General features: G+C 41.4%; 2 protein-coding genes across 2 annotated transcripts in view; one reads left to right on the top strand and one right to left on the bottom strand.

The window, feature by feature from the left end:
• Positions 1–15,151, top strand: part of LOC140304869 (uncharacterized) — a 56,347-nt gene extending 41,196 nt beyond the window's left edge. The window contains exons 7-8 of the mRNA XM_072383675.1: positions 7,432–7,828; positions 11,520–15,151. Coding sequence (XP_072239776.1) covers positions 7,432–7,828; positions 11,520–12,181 — 1,059 coding nt within the window. The 3' untranslated portion in view covers positions 12,182–15,151. The remainder of the gene's footprint in view (positions 1–7,431; positions 7,829–11,519) is intronic.
• vps37c (VPS37C subunit of ESCRT-I) overlaps positions 1–19,366 on the bottom strand; it is a 138,835-nt gene that overhangs the window by 9,935 nt on the left and 109,534 nt on the right. The window lies entirely within an intron of this gene.

Genomic DNA, 19,366 nt, shown 5'->3' with positions numbered 1-19,366 from the left:
GGGTCTGCTGATTTGAGCCAAAACGAAATTTTGTGGATGTGTGCTGCCCAGTAATACCGTTGGAAATTTGGGAGAGATAGTCTGCCCTTGAATTTACATCTTTGAAGTACAGAATAACGGATTCTGGGTGCCTTTCTGCACCATAAAAAGCAAGAAAGGGTCGATAGTTTAAAAAAAAACGGTTTGGCAGGAATAGAGGGAGACAATTGAATAAGAACAGAAATTTGGGCCAAATATTCATTTTAACTGAATTAATTCGACCAATCAGCGACAGAGGTAAGTTTCTCCATCTTTGAAGGTCAGACTTAATTTTAGACTGTAAGGGGGTAAAATTGGCAGAGAAGAGGTTGGTTAGGTCTCTAGTTACATTGATCCCCAAGTACTTAAAGCCAGAGGGGCTCAATTTGAAGGGGATATCAGACTGATTAAGTTGCAATGCTAAAGTGTTGATGGGAAAACATTTGCTCTTAGAAACATTCACCTTATAGCCAGAGAAGGAGCCGAATCGTTGCAAGAAAGATATAATTGCTGATATAGAATGAGATGGATCTGAGACATACAAAAGTAAATCATCAGCATACAGTGATAATTTAAACTCCATATTTAAGTGTGATATGCCAGCAAAAATGGGAGAGGATCTTAGATAGATTGACAAGGGCTCAATTGCTAATGCAAACAGTAGGGGGGACAAGGGACATCCCTGCCGGGTGCCACGCGACAGAGTGAAAAATCCAGACTGAATACCATTGGTGGAGACTCTGGCTTGTGGGGATGTATAAAGGAGGTTTATCCATGAAATAAATACCTTTCCCAGCCCGAATCTACCCAGTACTGTGAGCAAATAATCCCATTCAACTCTGTCGAATGCTTTTCCGGCGTCAACAGAGTTGTTGCAGACGATTTAGAGTAGATAACATTTAGGAGGGTACGAATGTTATAGAATAGCTGGCGCCCTTTAATGAATCCAGTTTGTTCATCAGAGATTATAGCTGGAAGAATATTTTCCAAATGATGGGCAAGAGCTTTGGCAAGGATTTTAGCATCCACATTTATTAGAGAGAGAGTCCTATAAGAGCTGCAGAGCTTAGGATCTTTGTCTTTCTTTAGTAGCAGACTTATGGAAGCTTATCTTAAAGTGGGAGGTAGAGAGCCATGGCGCAGACTGTATACAGAGTGTAGTAGCGGGGCCAATTTGGCCTGGAATATTTTTAAAAATTCAATTGGAAAGCCATCGGGGCCAGGGGCTTTATTATTCTAAATGCTTTTTATTGCGAGCAGGATTTCCTCTACACTTAGTAGTGAATCCAGTTGTTTAGCCACTTCTGGGTGACAGGAAAATCAAGACTATCTAGAAAATAATTAATATCTGTTGTATCAGATGGAGATTCACACTCATATAGAGAAGAATAAAATGAGGAAAAGACAGCATTAATAGTTGAAGGGTTCGTATGCAAACTGCCTGATGAGTCCTGTATCTGAGGGATGAAGCGTGAGGCAGCCTGGCGGCGCAACTGGTGAGCCAGGAGCCAGCTTGCCTTATCGCCGTGCTCGTAATATGAAGAGCGTGAACGTAAAAGAAGGCGCTCAGCATCAGCAGTAGTAATGAGATCGAATTCGGTCTGGAGCTCAACACAACGTTTGAGTAGATTGGGAGAGGAGCAGGCAGCTAATTGTTCATCCAATTTATTAATATCAATAGAGAGCGCTCGTATTTTAGCTTTACAGATTTTATTCAAATGTGCTGAATAAGAAATTATTTGGCCTCTCAGGTGCGCTTTTAGTGATTCCCACAACAGTGAGCAAGAGATTGGGTCTGTCTCATTCTGATTAATAGCAATAAACTCATCTATTGAGGCTGAAATGAAGTCAATAAATTTATTGTCTGACAAAAGCAAAGTATTAAACCTCCATAATGCTGAATACCGGGGAAAACTGAATATCCAAGGAGAGAGGGGCGTGATCGGAGATAACAATGGGGTGGTAATTCACTGCTGTTACCTTGGAAATGAGTTTAGCATCCACAAAGTAGTAATCAATTTGAGAAAAAGATTTGTGCATCTGTGAAAAGAAAGAATATTCCTTTATCAAGGGGTTAAAGAACCTCCAGGGATCTATGCAGCCATTTTTACACATGAAATCAGAAAGGGATCTTGACATCAATGATGGAGTCAAGGTTTTTGGATTTGTGCGGTCTAAGGTGGGATCTGTAACACAGTTCATGTCTCCTCCAAATATAAGGAAGTTATTGTGTAAAGAGGGGAGGTGTTCAAACAGAATATTCATAAAGTGTGGGTCGTCGAAATTGGGGGCATAAATATTAACCAGCAATACAGGAACATTAGACAGAGTGCCTGATAGGATTACATATCTGCCATTTTTATCTGGTATAACTTTGGAAAATGAAAACTGAACAGATTTACCTATTAAAATGGCAATCCCCCTTGCTTTTGAGTTGAAATTTGAGTGAAACACCTCAGAAACCCATGGACATTTCAATCTCAATTGGTCTGTATTACGCATGTGGGTTTCCTGCAGAAACACTATGTCGGCTTTAAGTCGTTTCAAGTGAGCGAATACTCTCGATCTCTTAATGGCCCTTAATATTCCAGCTTACAAACCTCACTGATGAGCCAACGTGTGGGGAGTTACAGATATTGGTGGCCATTTATAGCCTATTCATGTACAAAGCAATGATGACCATAATGAGCCACCCCCAAAAGAAGGAGAAGAGAAAGGAAAGAAAGAAAGAAAAGAAAAAGAATAAAGAGAAAGTGAGAAATCGCACACAAAAAATGAGTGAAAAAAAGTAAGTAACCACCACACAAACTCCCAGCCCCTCCCCATAGCACCTACATCGACCCCATCCCCAAACGATGGAGAACCCGGTGCGAACTCCACAAGGAGTTGAATCCCTAACAGAAAACTTACAGCTATTGATCCAAAAGCAATAGTTAACCCAAGGCTATGCTCCTGCAAACTTAACAATTATTAATAACAAGGCACACATGAACAGATCCACTAAAGACACATCAGTCGGTGTAAAAAAAGAAAAGGAAAAACAAGAGAGATGTTCTCAGTCAATCCGCAAATGTCCAAATTACCTCTTTGCTGTGTTCTTACTCGCGCAGTGTCTTAATGAAAGCCATGGCATCCTCCGGTGTTTTGAACTCCTTCTCAGCGCCGTTATGTGTGACTCGGAGGCGCGCCGGGTATAGCAGTCCAAAACGTATCCCAGGTATCTCACGGAACCGGCGCCGAATGTCGTTGAAGGCAGCGCGGGCACGGGCAACCTTCGCGGTGTGGTCGGGAAAGATAGATATGGTCATGTCTCCGGTCGTAATCCGTTGTTGAGTTCGGGCTCGGCACAGGCTATCCAAGCAGTCCACATGGTAGTGAAGTCGAGCAATAATGGGGCGAGGACGTTCACCGGGTTTAGGTTTCGGCTGGAGGGTGCGGTGAGCGCGGTCCAGGAGAGGCTCTTTCTCCAGCTTAAGAGCATCCCTGAGCAGAGTGGAAATAGCTGCCAACGTGGAGGTGCTAGGTGAGTCCTCGGGAACACCCAAAATTCTTATATTGTTGCGCCGTGATCTCGCCTCAAGATCCTCGCATTTATTATCCACTCTTGCCAGCTCCGCCGATAGGGGTTCCACTTTAGCCTGGAGGGTGATGATGTCGTCCGTGCAGGTAGAAAGTTTCCATTTCACCTACAGTGTCCTTCAGAGCATTCACGTCGGACTGGATGTTGGTAATACTGCGAGATAGATCAGATTTTACTGCCAGCAGCTCCGTTTTGATGGATGAGAGATTCTCGCTAAGAGCCGCCTGCAGCTCAGACTTGAAGATAGCCGCCATCTCGCTACGGAGCGATGCTAGCAGCTCCTCTTTGAAGGCAGCGGGGACCGTAAGTCCAGTGGGGATGCCGGCTACGCCTGGAGGGGAAAGGTCACCATGTGGCGGGGATGCAGCAGGCGGAGCGGGCCGCTGTGGCAATGCTGAAGAAGAGCTTCCAGATTTTGGTTTAGGATAATTAAAGTCGTGGATATAAGTTATACCGAACCAGTACAAGTAAAAGTGCGTTTGGAAGAGGTTTTCATGAAATGTTGCAGGAGCTCCAAAAGTCACGTCCTACTCCATAGATCGCTAAAACGGAAGTCTCTTTTTAATATTATTATCAATAAAATATTGAGGGTAACTCTGTTGTTTAGCACTATTTCTCATAATACTATTTAATATGTCCCATATTCCTTTAGTATTGCTTTTGTTATAATATGATATTTTACTATAGTATTCTTTCATACATACCCTTATAATTTTGGTTAACTCTTTTTGATAGTTTTGTATATCTTTTCAGCCTCTTTAGTCCTTTGTTTTATGAATTCTCAAAATAATGTATTTTTCTTTTTACAGGCATTTTGTAATCCCTTCGTGAACCATGGTCATTCTTTGTATTTTTCTTTTCTGTAGTATCGTTTTATTGGACAATTTATCATATAATGATGTGAATATTCTTAAAAAGGTTTCATATGCTTTATCAATATTACTTTCATTATATACCTTTTCTCAATTTTGTGCCAGTAAATCATTCTTAAATGTATTCATAGATTCCTCTGTCCTCACACGTCTGTATTTTTGTTTTTCCTCCGGCTGATTTTTTCTGGTAGTTGCTGTTATAAACTGTAAACACTGGTAGGTGGTCTCTGATGTCGTTAATTAATAGTCCACTCACTGTATTATTTCCAATATCATTGGTAAATAAGTTGTCGATTAAAGTGGCACAATGGGATGTGATTCTACTAGGTCTGGTGATTTTTGGATATAGACTCATGCTGTACATTGTGTTGGTAAATTCGTCACTCATTTTGTGCTTGTTTGGATTGAGCAGATCAATATTGAAGTCACCACAGATGAAAACAACTTTTTGATTGGTTTTTGAAAACATTTCCCCTATCCAGTCCTTGAATGCTTCAATACTAGAATGCTAGAATGCTTCAGTACTCTGTATATACAGCTGATTATTGCATTTTTGTTTTTTTCTTCACATATTTCAATTGTTATACATTCTAATAAGTTATCACTGACAGTTGTCATATGTGCTACTACTATATAATTCAAGTTATTATCCACATACATAGCCACTCCTCCTCCACTCTTGTTCTTGTTGTTTACACAGTTAAGTTCATATCCCTCCAGTTCAAAATCCAGTCCTTTGTCTGCATTGATCCACGTTTCTGATATTGCAATTATTTTAAATGTTTTTTTAAATTGACTTAAATATTCCTTTATATTATTAAAGTTTGCATACAGACTTCTGCTATTGAAATTAATTATAGACAATTTGCTGTCCATTTTAATGATCTGATTGTACTGTTCAGCTGTGTAATAACAGCAGTTGTCGTTGATGGTAGAGAAGAAGTTATTGTCCGGGTCTATATCGTGCTCCATGTCAAGTAAATTATGGTCAGTGTATTGAAATGTTCTCAGTTCCAGTTTTTCATGATCAGCAATTCTTTGAATTATATCCCTGTTATCTTTAGTTGTAGATAAATGAGTTATTTCAGACTGTATCATGGTGGTGTGTTGTGTATGAGTCATCATACCTTAGTCCGGATTGTGATAATTCGTTTGTCCATTTCCTCGATGTTCCTGATGACCATTTCTTTGGCTTGCTCTGGTGTCCCGTTTAGTTTAATGAGCATTTTACAGTTTGATGTCCATGTGTGTTGAATTTTTCACTGTATTTTCATGAGCCATGCTTTTCTGGCGATATCAGCGTTTCATTTGGTTAGATGCTAAATGATAAATACGTCTGATCCTTTCAGTTTCCTTCCTTGTTTTAACAGTGCGGTTTCGTGTTTTCTGTTGACAAATCTCATAATCACGGCTCGTTTGTCGCTGTCATCTCTCTGGGGCAGTGGGTGGCATGCCTCCATGTTGTTCCAGTCCATGTCAATCCCTTTGGATTGTAGAAAGGCAGTCACTTGTTGCTCCACGGAGCTGACATCCTGCTCACCGGGCGCCTTACTGCCTCATCTGACATTTCCTTGACTATTTTCCTCATACTATCCACTTACATCCAACTCCCTCAACAATGAGACAACAGACTTTGCAACAAATCCTCTACATCCTACTTCCACTGGACAGATACTAACTTTCCATCCTCGCTTAAATACGAATATAATTGCATCATGGGTAGCCAAATCAACAATCTTCTCTTGAAACTCAGGCAAAATAATTTTTAACTTGCGGATAATCCCACTAGGCTCCTGTCGCAACAGCTTAAAGGTTTACAGGCCTCCAGAATGATCCCTAGTATTATATCAAAGGCAGGCACCCTGTTTACTAACCCTAAATAAATAAATGATAGTTTCAGAGAGTTTTATAGTGAACTGTATTCCTCCAAATGTAATGCCACCCACTCCAACCAGACCGATTTTTTTTTTTTTACTCTCTTACGTTACCTAAGCTTAACGATACTGCCAAGGAACACCTAGACTCTGACTTTCTCTGGAAGAAATTATCTCTGCCACTGAGTTGTTTCCATTATCCATTTCCATTTATAAGAAATTTTGTAACAGTCTTGCTCCGCTTTTACTTTGGATGATGGCTAACTCAAAGAGGGATAAAACTTTACCTAAAACATTCTATGAGGCTAAAATCTCCCTCATTCTGAAGAAAGACAAAGAAAAAACAGACCCGGCCAGCGACAGGCCCATTACACTTCAGAATTTTGACAGGAAAATAGTAACCAAACTGTTAGCGGGCCAGTTGAATGAACATTTGTGATCCCTTTTAACTTATATCGCTCGGTTCAGTAGGGTTGCCCTCTCTCGCTGGCCCTTTTTGTTATCGCACTGAAGCCCCTCACCCTAAAAATAAGAGTTCATCCAGAAATTGTTGGTTTGGAGGTGGGGGTATAGAAATGTTCATTAGTTTATACGCAGACAACATCAAATTAGGCCTCAGAAAAATCAGTTCCCCTTTTATTAGATTTAGATTTGATCTTGCTGTTTCAGCAAGCTGCCTGGATACACAAGGATCAACTGGGCAAAAAGTGAATCAGGCTTTTTGGAAGGTATCCCTTCCAGGATAGTTAAAGGGGAACTCCGGTATTTTTAAACCTAGACCTTATTTCTGGCATGAAATACGTTTATCTACTCATCGCTACTCACAGCTTCCAAAGGACGCCGACTTTCGCCAAACTGTTCTCCAGGTTGTATATGTATAACTGGTAGTTTTATTATTTATTTCTTCACTCATTTACCCATGTACCCCCTGGAAAGCCAGCAAGCACTAGCCTTATGGATTTGTGTGTCAAAAGTTTCAAAAGATATTTTGAACACTTTTGGAGTTTAGTTCTGTTAGTTTTTCCCCCCTCTATTCTAAGTAATTAAAATTTGGTCTCTTTCATGCCCATGTCTCCCCCTTCCCCAGTCTGCAGCACCTCAGCTGATTTACAGGATATCAGAAGACTCCAGCAGTATATTGGCAGCCCAGCTAAAGGTACCCGACATCAACACACCTGCCAAGTCCACCATGCTGAACCAGAAAACCGACAATAGGAGCCCTCTGAGCTCTGAATGTTCTCTGTTTGAACTCGAGACCTTCTTCAACCGCTGGGCCCCTGATAAAGACTCTTTATTGACCTCCGGTGACCCTTCAAGTTGTTTAACCAATGATGATTCAATGGTTCATGATCAGGATGAAGTTAGTGTGATAGAGACCAAGTCCCATCCTTGGAATACATTTGTGCCATCACATGCTGCAGATTCCTCAGCAGCAACGCTGAGTGGAGAGTATAGATTGTCCTCTGCAGCCAGCTGCCCATTAGGTAAAGTACCATTATGTTGTCTTCATGCAGCCTTCATGTGCAGCTGTTATTGTGATTTAAGCACTACTGTTTCACTGAAATGATCTGATATATCCTGCCAAGTGCACGTCGTCTGTGTACTCATTTCTGAGTTGATTAATTTTCACTCATCTCATTACTGATCACAAAATAGATTTCTTTTGACAAAGACTTGGGGAATATAAATATATCTGTCTGAACTGGCCTAAGAGGAGAAGCAGTTATAGCTAATTCTGTCAGGGTGGATGGTGGGAAGACACAGATAAGGCAGGTGGTACAGGTAAACTAAAGTTGATTTATTAAGGACAATAACAAACAAAGTCAGAACACTATAAATCTAAACTGTTGATAAACAAAAAAATCCTAAGAAACAACAAAACGTGGCTGAGACAATACACTTGAACATAAAAGTACTGTGAAGAGAAACATGAGTCGTAACAGCAAGGATCTGACAAAGACTATGACAAACCAGGTAGCTTAAATGCTGTGGGAATGCTGATGAGTAAATGGATAGCAGCTGTGAAGATTGAACACAGGAGAGTTGAGGGTAGCTAATAACTTGGGGCCTCATGTACAAAGGGTGCCTACACACAAGTGGCGTACACACTTTTTCACATCAACGATCAGATGTATCAAGAGCGAAATGACCGTGGAATTGTGTGGCTTTTGTACGCACTTTTCCACAGCTGTTGATTCTTTGGCGACATTTAGAGGTGATGTTGGGAAACTGTTAGAATAAATAAATGTGAACACAATTTGTCCTCAGACTGAGTGATGTGCACATCTGAGACACAAGAACAATTAACACTGATGAACAATTAACACACGTGTCTGCAATTAGACGAGTGGATATAAAAGCATGTGCAAAGAGTTGCAATGCATACCATTAAAAACAATGGCTGCTTTAGCGGTATTGGAAGACATTGTAAATGGTGCAATTGGAAGAAAGCGTGTGTTAAAAGACAGAAAGTATTTGCTAGCACATGATGACAACTGGCTCATCAGCCGTCTTGAGGGCAATCCTCCTGGAACAGTGCATAGAACTGTGGCCGGTGCTGGAGCCCATCACAGCGAGGATCCATGGGCTGCTTGTGCCACAGGTGACGTGCACACTGGGGTTTAAGCAACCGGGGCATTCCAGAGGGAGCTGGCCAACCGATTGGGACTGTGCCAGTCGACCCTGAGCCGAGTCATGCCAGCCGAGAGGGACAAAATTATCTGCATCTCAGCAGGTATATCAAATTCCCACAATGCAGTTGAACAGGCCAACATTGAAGAGCAATTTGAAGCGAGAGCCGGTTTTCCTAATGTAATCGGAGCTATCGACTGCACACACAGTGCTATAAAAGCACAATCACATGATGAATTTGTATATCAACAGGAAACATTTTCATTCCATCAATGTACAGATCGTATGTGATGCACAAATGCTTTGTGGGGGGGGCCTGGTACAACGTACGATTCGTACATTCAGTAACAGAATTGTTGGGAACAGACTACAACCTGGCACTGTGCGTGATGGGTCGCTTCTTGGTGAGTAACTTTATTCGTGTAATTGTCCTAATGTTATTCCTCGTGACGTGCATTGAGCATGTGCGCCCCAATTTTATATCTTCACAGCATCATAGTTGGTGGTTAAAGTTAGTAACTTTCTGTTTTTTGCTGGTTAAACAACAACTTAAGATCTTTCTAACAAGCCCCTGATCGTCTCTGTGTGCAAATATTAATAACCCCGTGCATAAAGTGTGAAATGTCTTAATCAGCCTCACCTTTTCCCCGGCGCACTTCTGCAGTAGGTTACTGTATGAACACATTTGTTGTGAGTAACACAAATACATAGGTATTTACTAAGGCACAACTATTTACCCATAGTTGTGCCGAGTCTCTGTTCAAACAGCCTCCCCTGCCTGCTTTGGCCACACTTTGGCGGTGGGCGGCCAGTCACATCCACCTTTATATCGGACCACTTATTTTTCACCTCTGCTTGTATGCGCTTCTCAGACCTATTAAACCATAAACCCAGCATTAAAGGCCTCGCACACGCTCTCCCCCCCCACTCCTCTTATGTTTACTGCTTGTATCGTAGGACAGCGTGCCAAAGAGCAAATTTCTGCAGGCCTCCACTTCAGAAAGTAGCCCCTCCATCTCGCTTTCCGTTAAGTTATTCTTTTTCCCATCTTATTAATTCTTTTTTCTTTATTTTCTGATCGTGCAGAGAGAGGAATCGCAGGTGCTGGGCTAATTTAAATATGATTTGCATATTGAAGTAGGGGCGTGGACAGGGAGGAGTTGGGTACTCCGACATGTGCTACTGTTGATTCACTTTGATTTAATTTCACCACCATCATGCCAGGTTTCAATGATGTGTTGGAGAGTTCTTAACCCATTTTTTTTGTTTGTTTGTTTGCTTGATGCATGCAAATCATTTGACCCCTCTGAAACAGCGGAACATCAAGATACTCCTTCAACAGGGTTGTTTAGGAATGATACTTTCAAATTTCACATGAAAATACCCTCCCAGCATTTGGACATGCAACACAGATGTGTTCTGTACTGTAACTGTGAATATCCAGAACATGATTATGAAGTAAAGCTGCGTTCAAATAGTGTCTGAAATGCATCAGCAGGTGCCTGTTGACTGCACAACTCACAACAAGGGTTGTGTATAGTGAGAAAAGCTTAACACTCGCCAGCAGCAAGTTTGCTCCCACAAGTTGGCTTTACTGTCTGTCACGTGACCATGTTTTTTTGACAAATCATACAAGTTCAATTCTGGATAGACAAACACAGTCTGACAGTTCTGCTTCCTTTAGTTTAGTTACCAGGGTGAACATTTCTGCAGATATGAATGGTTGTCTGTAAAGTAGTGCAAGTAATGACACCACCACCTTTATTAAAATTTCAGAAATGTGCTATTTAAAGCACCAGGAGTGGCTGTCCATAAAAGATGGGACATTCTGAAAAAATAAAAAACACACGCTGAGTACAATACCTTTCTCTTGTTGTACGCTTACATTCTCTCCTCAATGTTCAAATATAAAATGATGCTGGCTCTCAGAAATAATGCAATGTGAACACAAGTCCTTGCCCTTTTGTTCCCAACTGGATAATAGCCCCCTGGGAATGAAATGAATAGAAATGAAAAAAAAAACTTTATTTATCCCAAAGGGAAATTATATATTATATGACAGAATGTTCCGATGTTTCCAAAATTCTATTCATTATTAACAGCGAGCAATTTGAATTATTTTTCCTAGTGATGTCAGTCACAAACCACACCCACAGACTACCTGACAGGGTTTTTGTTGCTCACTTTTCAGGTTTGGCCTGCTAGTAGATTTTATCTGCATACTGTAATGTTATCCAACCTTTTTTTTTCCAGAATGACACAAATCTCCAAAATGTCCCCTAGTGTTTTTATGATGAGATCAAATTTAAAAGTCAGCTGCAGGTCTTCTATTTAGTTTTGTACGGCTCAGCTGCTCGATTTAGTCCTTGTGGAACAGTTTCATACCCCAGGGGAGCTTCCTTTTACTGTCAGAGGATTACTTATGGGTTTTGTAGATTGGAAAAGCATATGGCAACATTTATCCACAGCTGACTGTATCCTTTCTGTGGTCATATCAGTTTCAGTGAATCTGTTGTGATGCTGTTCTCCGTGATCTGTCTGCAGGGACATCTGAGTCCACACCTTTGAGGATACTGCTTCCATGTAAAAGACCAACAGTCATGGCAGCAAGTGCACCGGCTCAACTGCAGCAGCGGCATGGCAGCGAACTCTCTCAGCTGTCCTCCAGCACAGCTACTGTCAGTAATACGAGTGGTGGTGACAACATAGGTGTCTCTGGAATCAGCTCAACCAATAGGACTATAAGCTTCACTGTGGCTCAACAGTCCTCTTTGTTTATCAGTGGATGCACGGCTGCATTGGCAGGTGCTGAGGTAGCCAGCACTGCACAGCATCAACCCAGCCCAATCGCTTGCCACCGCAAAAGTTCAACTGCCAGCACTGTGCCTTGTCAGCGTCGCAGAAAGAGCTATGTCTGCCGAGCCTGCGGCAAGGCTTTTTCAGGCCTGTCTAACTTAGAGGCCCATGAGAGAGTCCACACAGGGGAAAAACCGTTTTCCTGTAACACCTGTGGGAAACGCTTCTCAGAAGCCGGAAACCTGAAGAAGCACCAGAGGGTTCACACCGGGGAGAAGCCCTTCAGCTGTGACCAGTGTGGGAAGAAGTTTGCCTGGATCTGCAACCTCAGGACACACCAGCAATCTACCATGGGCTGCGGACCACAAACCAGGGGGGCCTTAGTAATGTGCCAATCACACACACAGTAAACAAGACAGCTGCTGTGGACGCTTCCTCATTCTTAAATGGTGATACAGCAGCAGTCTAAAATTTGGAACAATTATCATGTTCAGTTATTGTCTTTTGTATGTTCAAAATCCATCCATCCATCCATTTTATGTACCTGCTTAATCCGACCGTCAGGTCTAGGGCGCTGGAGCCTATCCCAGCAGTCTTCGGGTGAGAGGTGGGGTACACCTTGGACAGGTCGCCAGTCCATCACAGGGCCACACAGAGACAAGCGAGACAAATAACCACACACGCTCACACTCACTCCTAAGGACAATTTAGAGACGCCAGTTAACCTAACAGCATGTTGTTGGATGGTGGGAGGAAGACGGAGTACCTGGAGAGAACCCACGCATACACGGGGAGAACATGCAAACTCCACACAGAAAGGCCCCATCCGGGAGCTGAACCTGGAACCCTCTCCATGTTCAAAATGTTTTGTCTAATTTATGATCAAACCATTACCTCTAAGTTAAAGGGTGTCTCTGGAGAAACTCAAGTTCTGAGCCTTCTTAATGTGTCCATGTGATCATTTACACATTTACACAGCTCAGCTCTCTCTTTAAAAGGACTCCATCTCTCATGCTAAAACACAATATTACTCCACACCTATCTGCTCTAATGCAGGCAACACCAAGACTCTGTTTTCTGAATTTAATAGCATCTTTCAACCCCCTGACGCCCTACCCTCCCACCTCTACTCCTCTGCAATTCTCTCCTCCTGTTTTTCAATGAGAAGATCAGCAAAATCCACCAGCACCTAGGCTCCTCTACCTCTCCCCTCCCCTCCTCTGAACTTCTTCCGCCCTGTCAACCATTTTCCAGCTTTGACCTCCCTCATCCCTCAGTAATCTTGGACCTCATCAGCAAGTCCAAGCCCTCTGCTTGACTTCTTGACCCCCTCCCCACAGTCCTGGTTAAATCCTGCCTCCCCTCTCTGCTCCCCCTCATATCAGCTATTCACAACTCACTGTCCACTGGAATTGTTCCCGCTCTTTTCAAGTCTGCAGCAGTCAGTCCCTTCCTGAAAAAACATGGTTCAGACCCCAATGATTTCAATAAACTTCGCCCCATTTCTCACCTGTCTTTAATTTTCAAAATCGTTGAAAAAAAATGTTGCTTTCCAACTTCACTCCCATCTCACCAATAACAGCCTTTAAGAACAATTCCAATCCAGTTTCCTTTCCCGCCACAGCACAGAAACAGCCCTCACAAACATCACCAATAACCTCCTCATGGCAGCTGACTCCGGTTTCATCTCTATCCTCAGCCTCCTTGATCTGATTGCGGCCTTTGACACCATTTCTCACCCCATCCTCCCCAATAGACTCTCCTCCTTAGGCATCACCTGCACCCCCCTGCACTGGTTTCACTCCTACCTCACAGGCCACACTCAGTTCATACAGCTCAAGTCCTTCTCTTCTCACCCCTCCCCCGTCACTTCAGGTGTTCCCCAGGGCTCTATCCTGGGGCCCCTCCTCTTCATCATCTACCTCCTCCCACTTGGCTATATCTTCAGGAAATTTGGTTTACATTTCCACTGCGTCGCGGATGACACCCAGCTCCATCTGTCCAGTAAACCTGACGCCACTCTCCCTCCCTCCTCCCTCACCCACTGCCTCTCTGAGATTAAATCCTGGTTCACTTCAAACTTGATACAACTGAACTGCTTCTTGTTGGCACCAAATCCACCCTATCCAAAGTTGACACCTTTCGTCCTCACCATAGACAGCTCCACAGTGTCCCCCTCCACCCAGGTTAATAGTCTGGGTGTCACCCTCGACAGCACACTTTCTTTCCACTCCCACATCAGTACTCCCACTCTCACACCTCTGCTATCCTTGTCCACAGCCTCGTCATCCCCCGCAATGATTATTGCAACTTACTCCTTACTCCCCCCCCCCCCCCCCCCCCCCCCCCACACACACACACAAACACACACATACCTGATCTCCTCTCCATCCCTCTCGCTCTCTCTGGAACTAACTCCCACCAGACATCCGCAATATTGACTCCTTACCCCTCTTCAAATCAAAACTCAAGACCTATCTGTTCCAAGCTGCATTCTCCCTCTAGCCTCATTGCTTTTATGAATTAAACTTGTATTTTCTTATTTATTCCATTTTCAATGTGTTGTAAAGTGTCCTTGAGTGTCAAGAAAGGCACTTTTTCGGAATAAAATCTATTGTTATTATTATTATTATCTAAACAAGCAGTCAGCAGCAAACCTAAACTACCTTCTTCACACTCACAATCAACTATATAATATATATTTTCATGATTAATGTTAGACAATGACATAGTTTTTTTTTGCTTTTCATGATTATAGATTGCATAAAGGTTTTTCCAAGGCCTAATGTCAGCTATGGGCTAATGTCAAGCTGACGGTTCAACCCAAAAACTGGTAAGTGCAGCTGATGAAGAACAAGTATCAGGATTCTTGTTTTGATAAAAGACTTAAGGAGAATTATTATTTTCCACACCTTTTGTACTGAAAGTGGGAAACAACTGTACACCAGTTAAATACACATGCATGGAAAGCTTCAGTAGCCATGGTAACAAACCATCATCGATAGTGCTTGGGAGAATGGATGTTTAAATGAACAATAGTGTTTCAGTTATCTGATGTTGTTCATTACTGTCTACTTCTCTTAAATCTACTCCCTTCCAGTTCACAACAAGAGAGACTGAAATTGTAGCTCTTCAGATACGTAGGGAGCACAGTCTTTTGTGTCAATCAGACAGCGATGTTCAAATGTCCTCAAGTTGCTCATTTAAGATGATATTTTGTCCTGTTCCATGTACTTACTTTGAAAATGCTCTAATTAATCTTCCAATAAGACACAAATTAGATGACATTCTCTCTGTCTATATTCATCTCTGTTGTGTTCTGTTGTCTTTCAGTGGTGTTATTGGAACTAAATTGAACTTTTGAGATGACTTCTGTTATGAACTGGTATTATATAATAAAACAACTAAATTGAATTGTCTGTATGTGTTAATCTCAGACGGTTATGATGGTCATTAGAGCAATCAATTAATTATCTAATTAAAAATAGATTGTCTGTCATTGTTGTTCATATGCACCACTGTATCTATGCAGTCTTTAAGTCTATTTGCAAGAACCTTTGCAGTAGACACCTCCTCAAAAGAAACCGAGGACTGATCCTTGACCAAACACCTAACTTCCCTCTCTAATTTCGTAAGAATATTCTTTCCAGCAGCTATAGTGTGCAGAAATTCTTCATTTGATTTTTCCCTATTTCCCACCACTGGGAAAAGTTAATAAAGTCTTTCTTCCTAAGCTTCCAACAAATCCAGAAGTCAGAGAAAGACCTACAAAAATCTTCATTTTGAAGGAGTCGGGTGTTAAAATGCCAATAGAGAGAGAGTTGCAATGGGACGATTAAAGAGATGTCTATGGTGACTAAATGACAATCTGAGAAACCAACTGGAGAGATGTTTGCTGTGATTAACCTATTGTCTATGATTTGATTGACATTAAAGCAATCTAAGTGAGCAGCCATCACAATATCATCAGAAACTTTTATCCAGTTGTACTATCTGATTGTAGGTTGGAATTTTCTCCAAACATCTATTAAATCATTTTCTCCTACTAATGCAGTCATGTGGGAAACTGATGGAAGATGAGGTTCAGCTGTGTTTCTATCAACTGCAGTATCTGCAGCACAGTTCCAGTCACCTTCTAAAACTATGACTGATATGCAGTTTTTTAACAAGTTTAATCTGTCAGAGGCATTATTGTTTCTATATGTATTAATAAAAATAAAATGTGCAAAACTAATAATCACAACTACAATTCTACGTTGAACCAATTCAGATGTGGATATATGACTTACATGAAGATGGTGTGAAAACACAACAGCAATAAAAAAAAGATTTGTCCATTACAGTTCATGTCCCAGTCAGCCTCAGCATCATCTGAGCTGTGCGTGTGAAGGAAGAACACATCAATATTTTTACTGACAATTAACTCAATTAAAGCTGCCTGCTTATTCCTATCCCAACCTCCATTCAGATTTAAAGATGATATCCATAAGGAGGGAGAGAGAGAGAGAGTGGGAAACATAGAACAATGAACCTCAAACTGAAACCGTAGGAAAGCACCTTGTGCATTTCAACAATCAAAATTGAATGTTTTCAGATTTCAGTGGACCTTTTACCAATCTGCTTACTATAACTTTAATTAAAAAAACTCACTGATCTCCTGACAGGAGACAATGACAGTGTTGTCCCAAAACATTTGTAGGTGGCAGATGACATGTTTCCACAAAGGGAAATTGTTTTGCTTCAGTATTAATTATTATCAAACATATGCTATTGTTAAATATAGGTAACAAAACTAAATATAAATCAGCATGTAGAAAGCACAGAAGATTGTGTGGTAGAAATCTTCAGAAGTCTCCATCAATGGGTTGGGGTGTTGTTTTTATAGCGTGGCAGCAACTTAGGTGATTATGTCACACACAATGTCAGCAGGTAACTCAGGTGAACTCTCTCAATAGACAATATGAACAGAAACTCATAGCTAACAGTTCAACATCTGGGCTGCAGAGACGCTCCTTCTCAGTGACATGTCCAGGATTACACCATCTGTTGTTAACCAGCTCTGTAATCCTCCTCCTATACTGTTAGTGCTCTGTCTGCAGTCTCTGTCTGCCCGGATAGTCTTAAAGCTGAGCAGAGAGCTGTTAGAGTTGTTCCTGCAGCCAGGTCCAGGATTCCACCATCTGTTGTTAACCAGCTCTGTAATCCTCCTCCTATACTGTTAGTGCTCTGTCTGCAGTCTCTGTCTGCCTGGATAGTCTTAAAGCTGAGCAGAGAGCTGTTAGAGTTGTTCCTGCAGCCAGGTCCAGGATTCCACCATCTGTTGTTAACCAGCTCTGTGATCCTCCTCCTTTACTGTTAGCGCTGTGTCTGCAGTCTCTGTCTGCCCGGATAGTCTTAAAGCTGAGCAGAGAGCTGTTAGAGTTGTTCCTGCAGCCAGGTCCAGGATTCCACCATCTGTTGTTAACCAGCTCTGTGATCCTCCTCCTTTACTGTTAGCGCTCTGTCTGCAGTCTCTGTCTGCCCGGATAGTCTTAAAGCTGAGCAGAGAGCTGTTAGAGTTGTTCCTGCAGCCAGGTCTCAGCTAAACAAATATTGCCTTTATGAAATTCCTGAGGTGTCAAGGCTTCAAGCTCATCCATTTTATCCACAAGAGATCTCACACTTTGCCTGATGATCAAAGTGTGAAATGACTGAAATTTGCTTCTCCTTCTTCCTGTTCTGCATCTTAGGTGTCTCCTCTTTAATTAATCTGGATTTGTCTTATTCTAGACATTAAGTTTTGATGTGGTCTATTAGCTATGCAACTTTTCATGAATGGTTAGAATTATTTGAACTGTATGGAAATAAATCAACAGTAAATTAACTCTATTTATTTAGCACTTCTCTATTGTAGGGTTAGTGTTAGCCTACTTTTACACTACAAGTCACATTCAAACATTCACAGACACACAATTGTACAACACTTCTTAGTTTATACAGTATTACAGGCAAGGCAGTACTATTTTCTCTATCACACGCATTCACAACAATCCGCAACTGATGGAATTTTTTGGAGGCAATGTGGGGTTCACTATCTAGCCCAGGCTTATCAGCCAGGAACCATACCAATGACCTTCTGATAGGCAGACAGCTACTTTTCTTCCTGACTTACAACCTCTCCACATGTATCAGACTGGAATTTAATTGAACCTGTTTGCTTTTTTCATAAAGTGCTTTGAGATTACCACTGTAGGCACTGGGGCGGCTGTTCGACTCTGGCTTCCCCCGGGCTACATGTCAAAGCGTCCTTGGGCAAGACACTGAACCCCACGTTGCCCCCCCAGTGTATCATTGGGGGTATGAATGTGTGTATGAATGATTAGAAAAAGCACGTAGTTATGAATGTGTGTATGAATGATTAGAAAGCACGTAGTTATGAATCTTAAGACGTGCTGTATGAATGTGTGTGAGTGGGGTGAATGCGGCATGTAGTGAAGCGCTTTGAGTGGTCAGTTAGACTAGAAAAGCGCTATACAAGTACAAGTCCATTTACCACTGTTGTGAATTGATGCAATATAAATAAAACTAAAGTGGAATATCAATTGGCAATGCATTAATATCATAAATATGTTTTTATTCAGATTTTTGTATATTGATGTGAAAATCAAACAACCACTTAATTTTTCTGTTCAATATCTGTTTTTGAAAAGAAAATAGAATGAACTGAAGATAAACAAGTTATATACATACATAATAATCACACAACCTCTACTTTAACACAGCAGAAAAAATAATTCACTTGGCATTACTGACTGACAACAAGGCTTGATAAGTTCTACTGTCTACTATTCTACAACATTTTAAAACAATGGAAACCACAATTGCATGATGCACACATCGAAACCTGCCATGGTAAATACATGTGTGTGTGTGTGTTTTTAAGGTGAAGGGTTGGAGAAGGTCTGGGTCAAAATTATTTGCATTACTCCATGGTGGCGATGTGAGAATCAAGAAAGTAAGAGATTGGATAAGTGTCTGGGTAGATAAAAAATAACATGAAACCTTGAAACCTGAAGGGAGAATAAGTTTAGATTTCTTCCTCCTTTTTCTCCATTTTGTTCATGCTATGCATCTTAGACGTCTTCTCTTCAATTCATCTAGATTTGGGGTCCTATTCTAGACATTACTTGGGCTTTGGTCAGCTCTATCAGCTGCTACAACTTTCCTGTTGAACTGAAACCTTGAAACTTAAACAAGGAACTGAGAGATAAAGAAAAAAAAGGAGTATGCAAGTAGTCTGTATTTAAGTTCACACCCAAGATCCCCCAGAGTTCTTAGCCAAGCCAAAGCTGGAAAAGCCTGTGATTGTCCTGAGATTTAAGGTGGAAGTAGGGTTGGTAGAGGCTTGTTTTAATCTCTGAGACCCGAGTTCAGTTCATGCAGGAAACTTTTTCCCCCTCCTCTTTTACTTGAATTCTACAATATCCCTCAGTGAAAAGTCATGCTGCTGGAATTTTTCCCCAGTCAATCTAATTACTAAATTAAAGTTCTACTAATTGACTTATCTAAATATTTTGAATAAAATATGAAGACAACCATGGACTGAATCAGGAATA

This window comes from Leuresthes tenuis, unplaced genomic scaffold (assembly GCF_036924035.1).
Source record: "Leuresthes tenuis unplaced genomic scaffold, fLeuTen1.0.hap1 SCAF_4, whole genome shotgun sequence".
Lineage (NCBI taxonomy): Eukaryota > Metazoa > Chordata > Actinopteri > Atheriniformes > Atherinopsidae > Leuresthes > Leuresthes tenuis.
The sequence above is the reverse complement of the archived record's forward strand: the minus strand, read 5'-3'. Positions and strand labels throughout refer to the sequence as shown.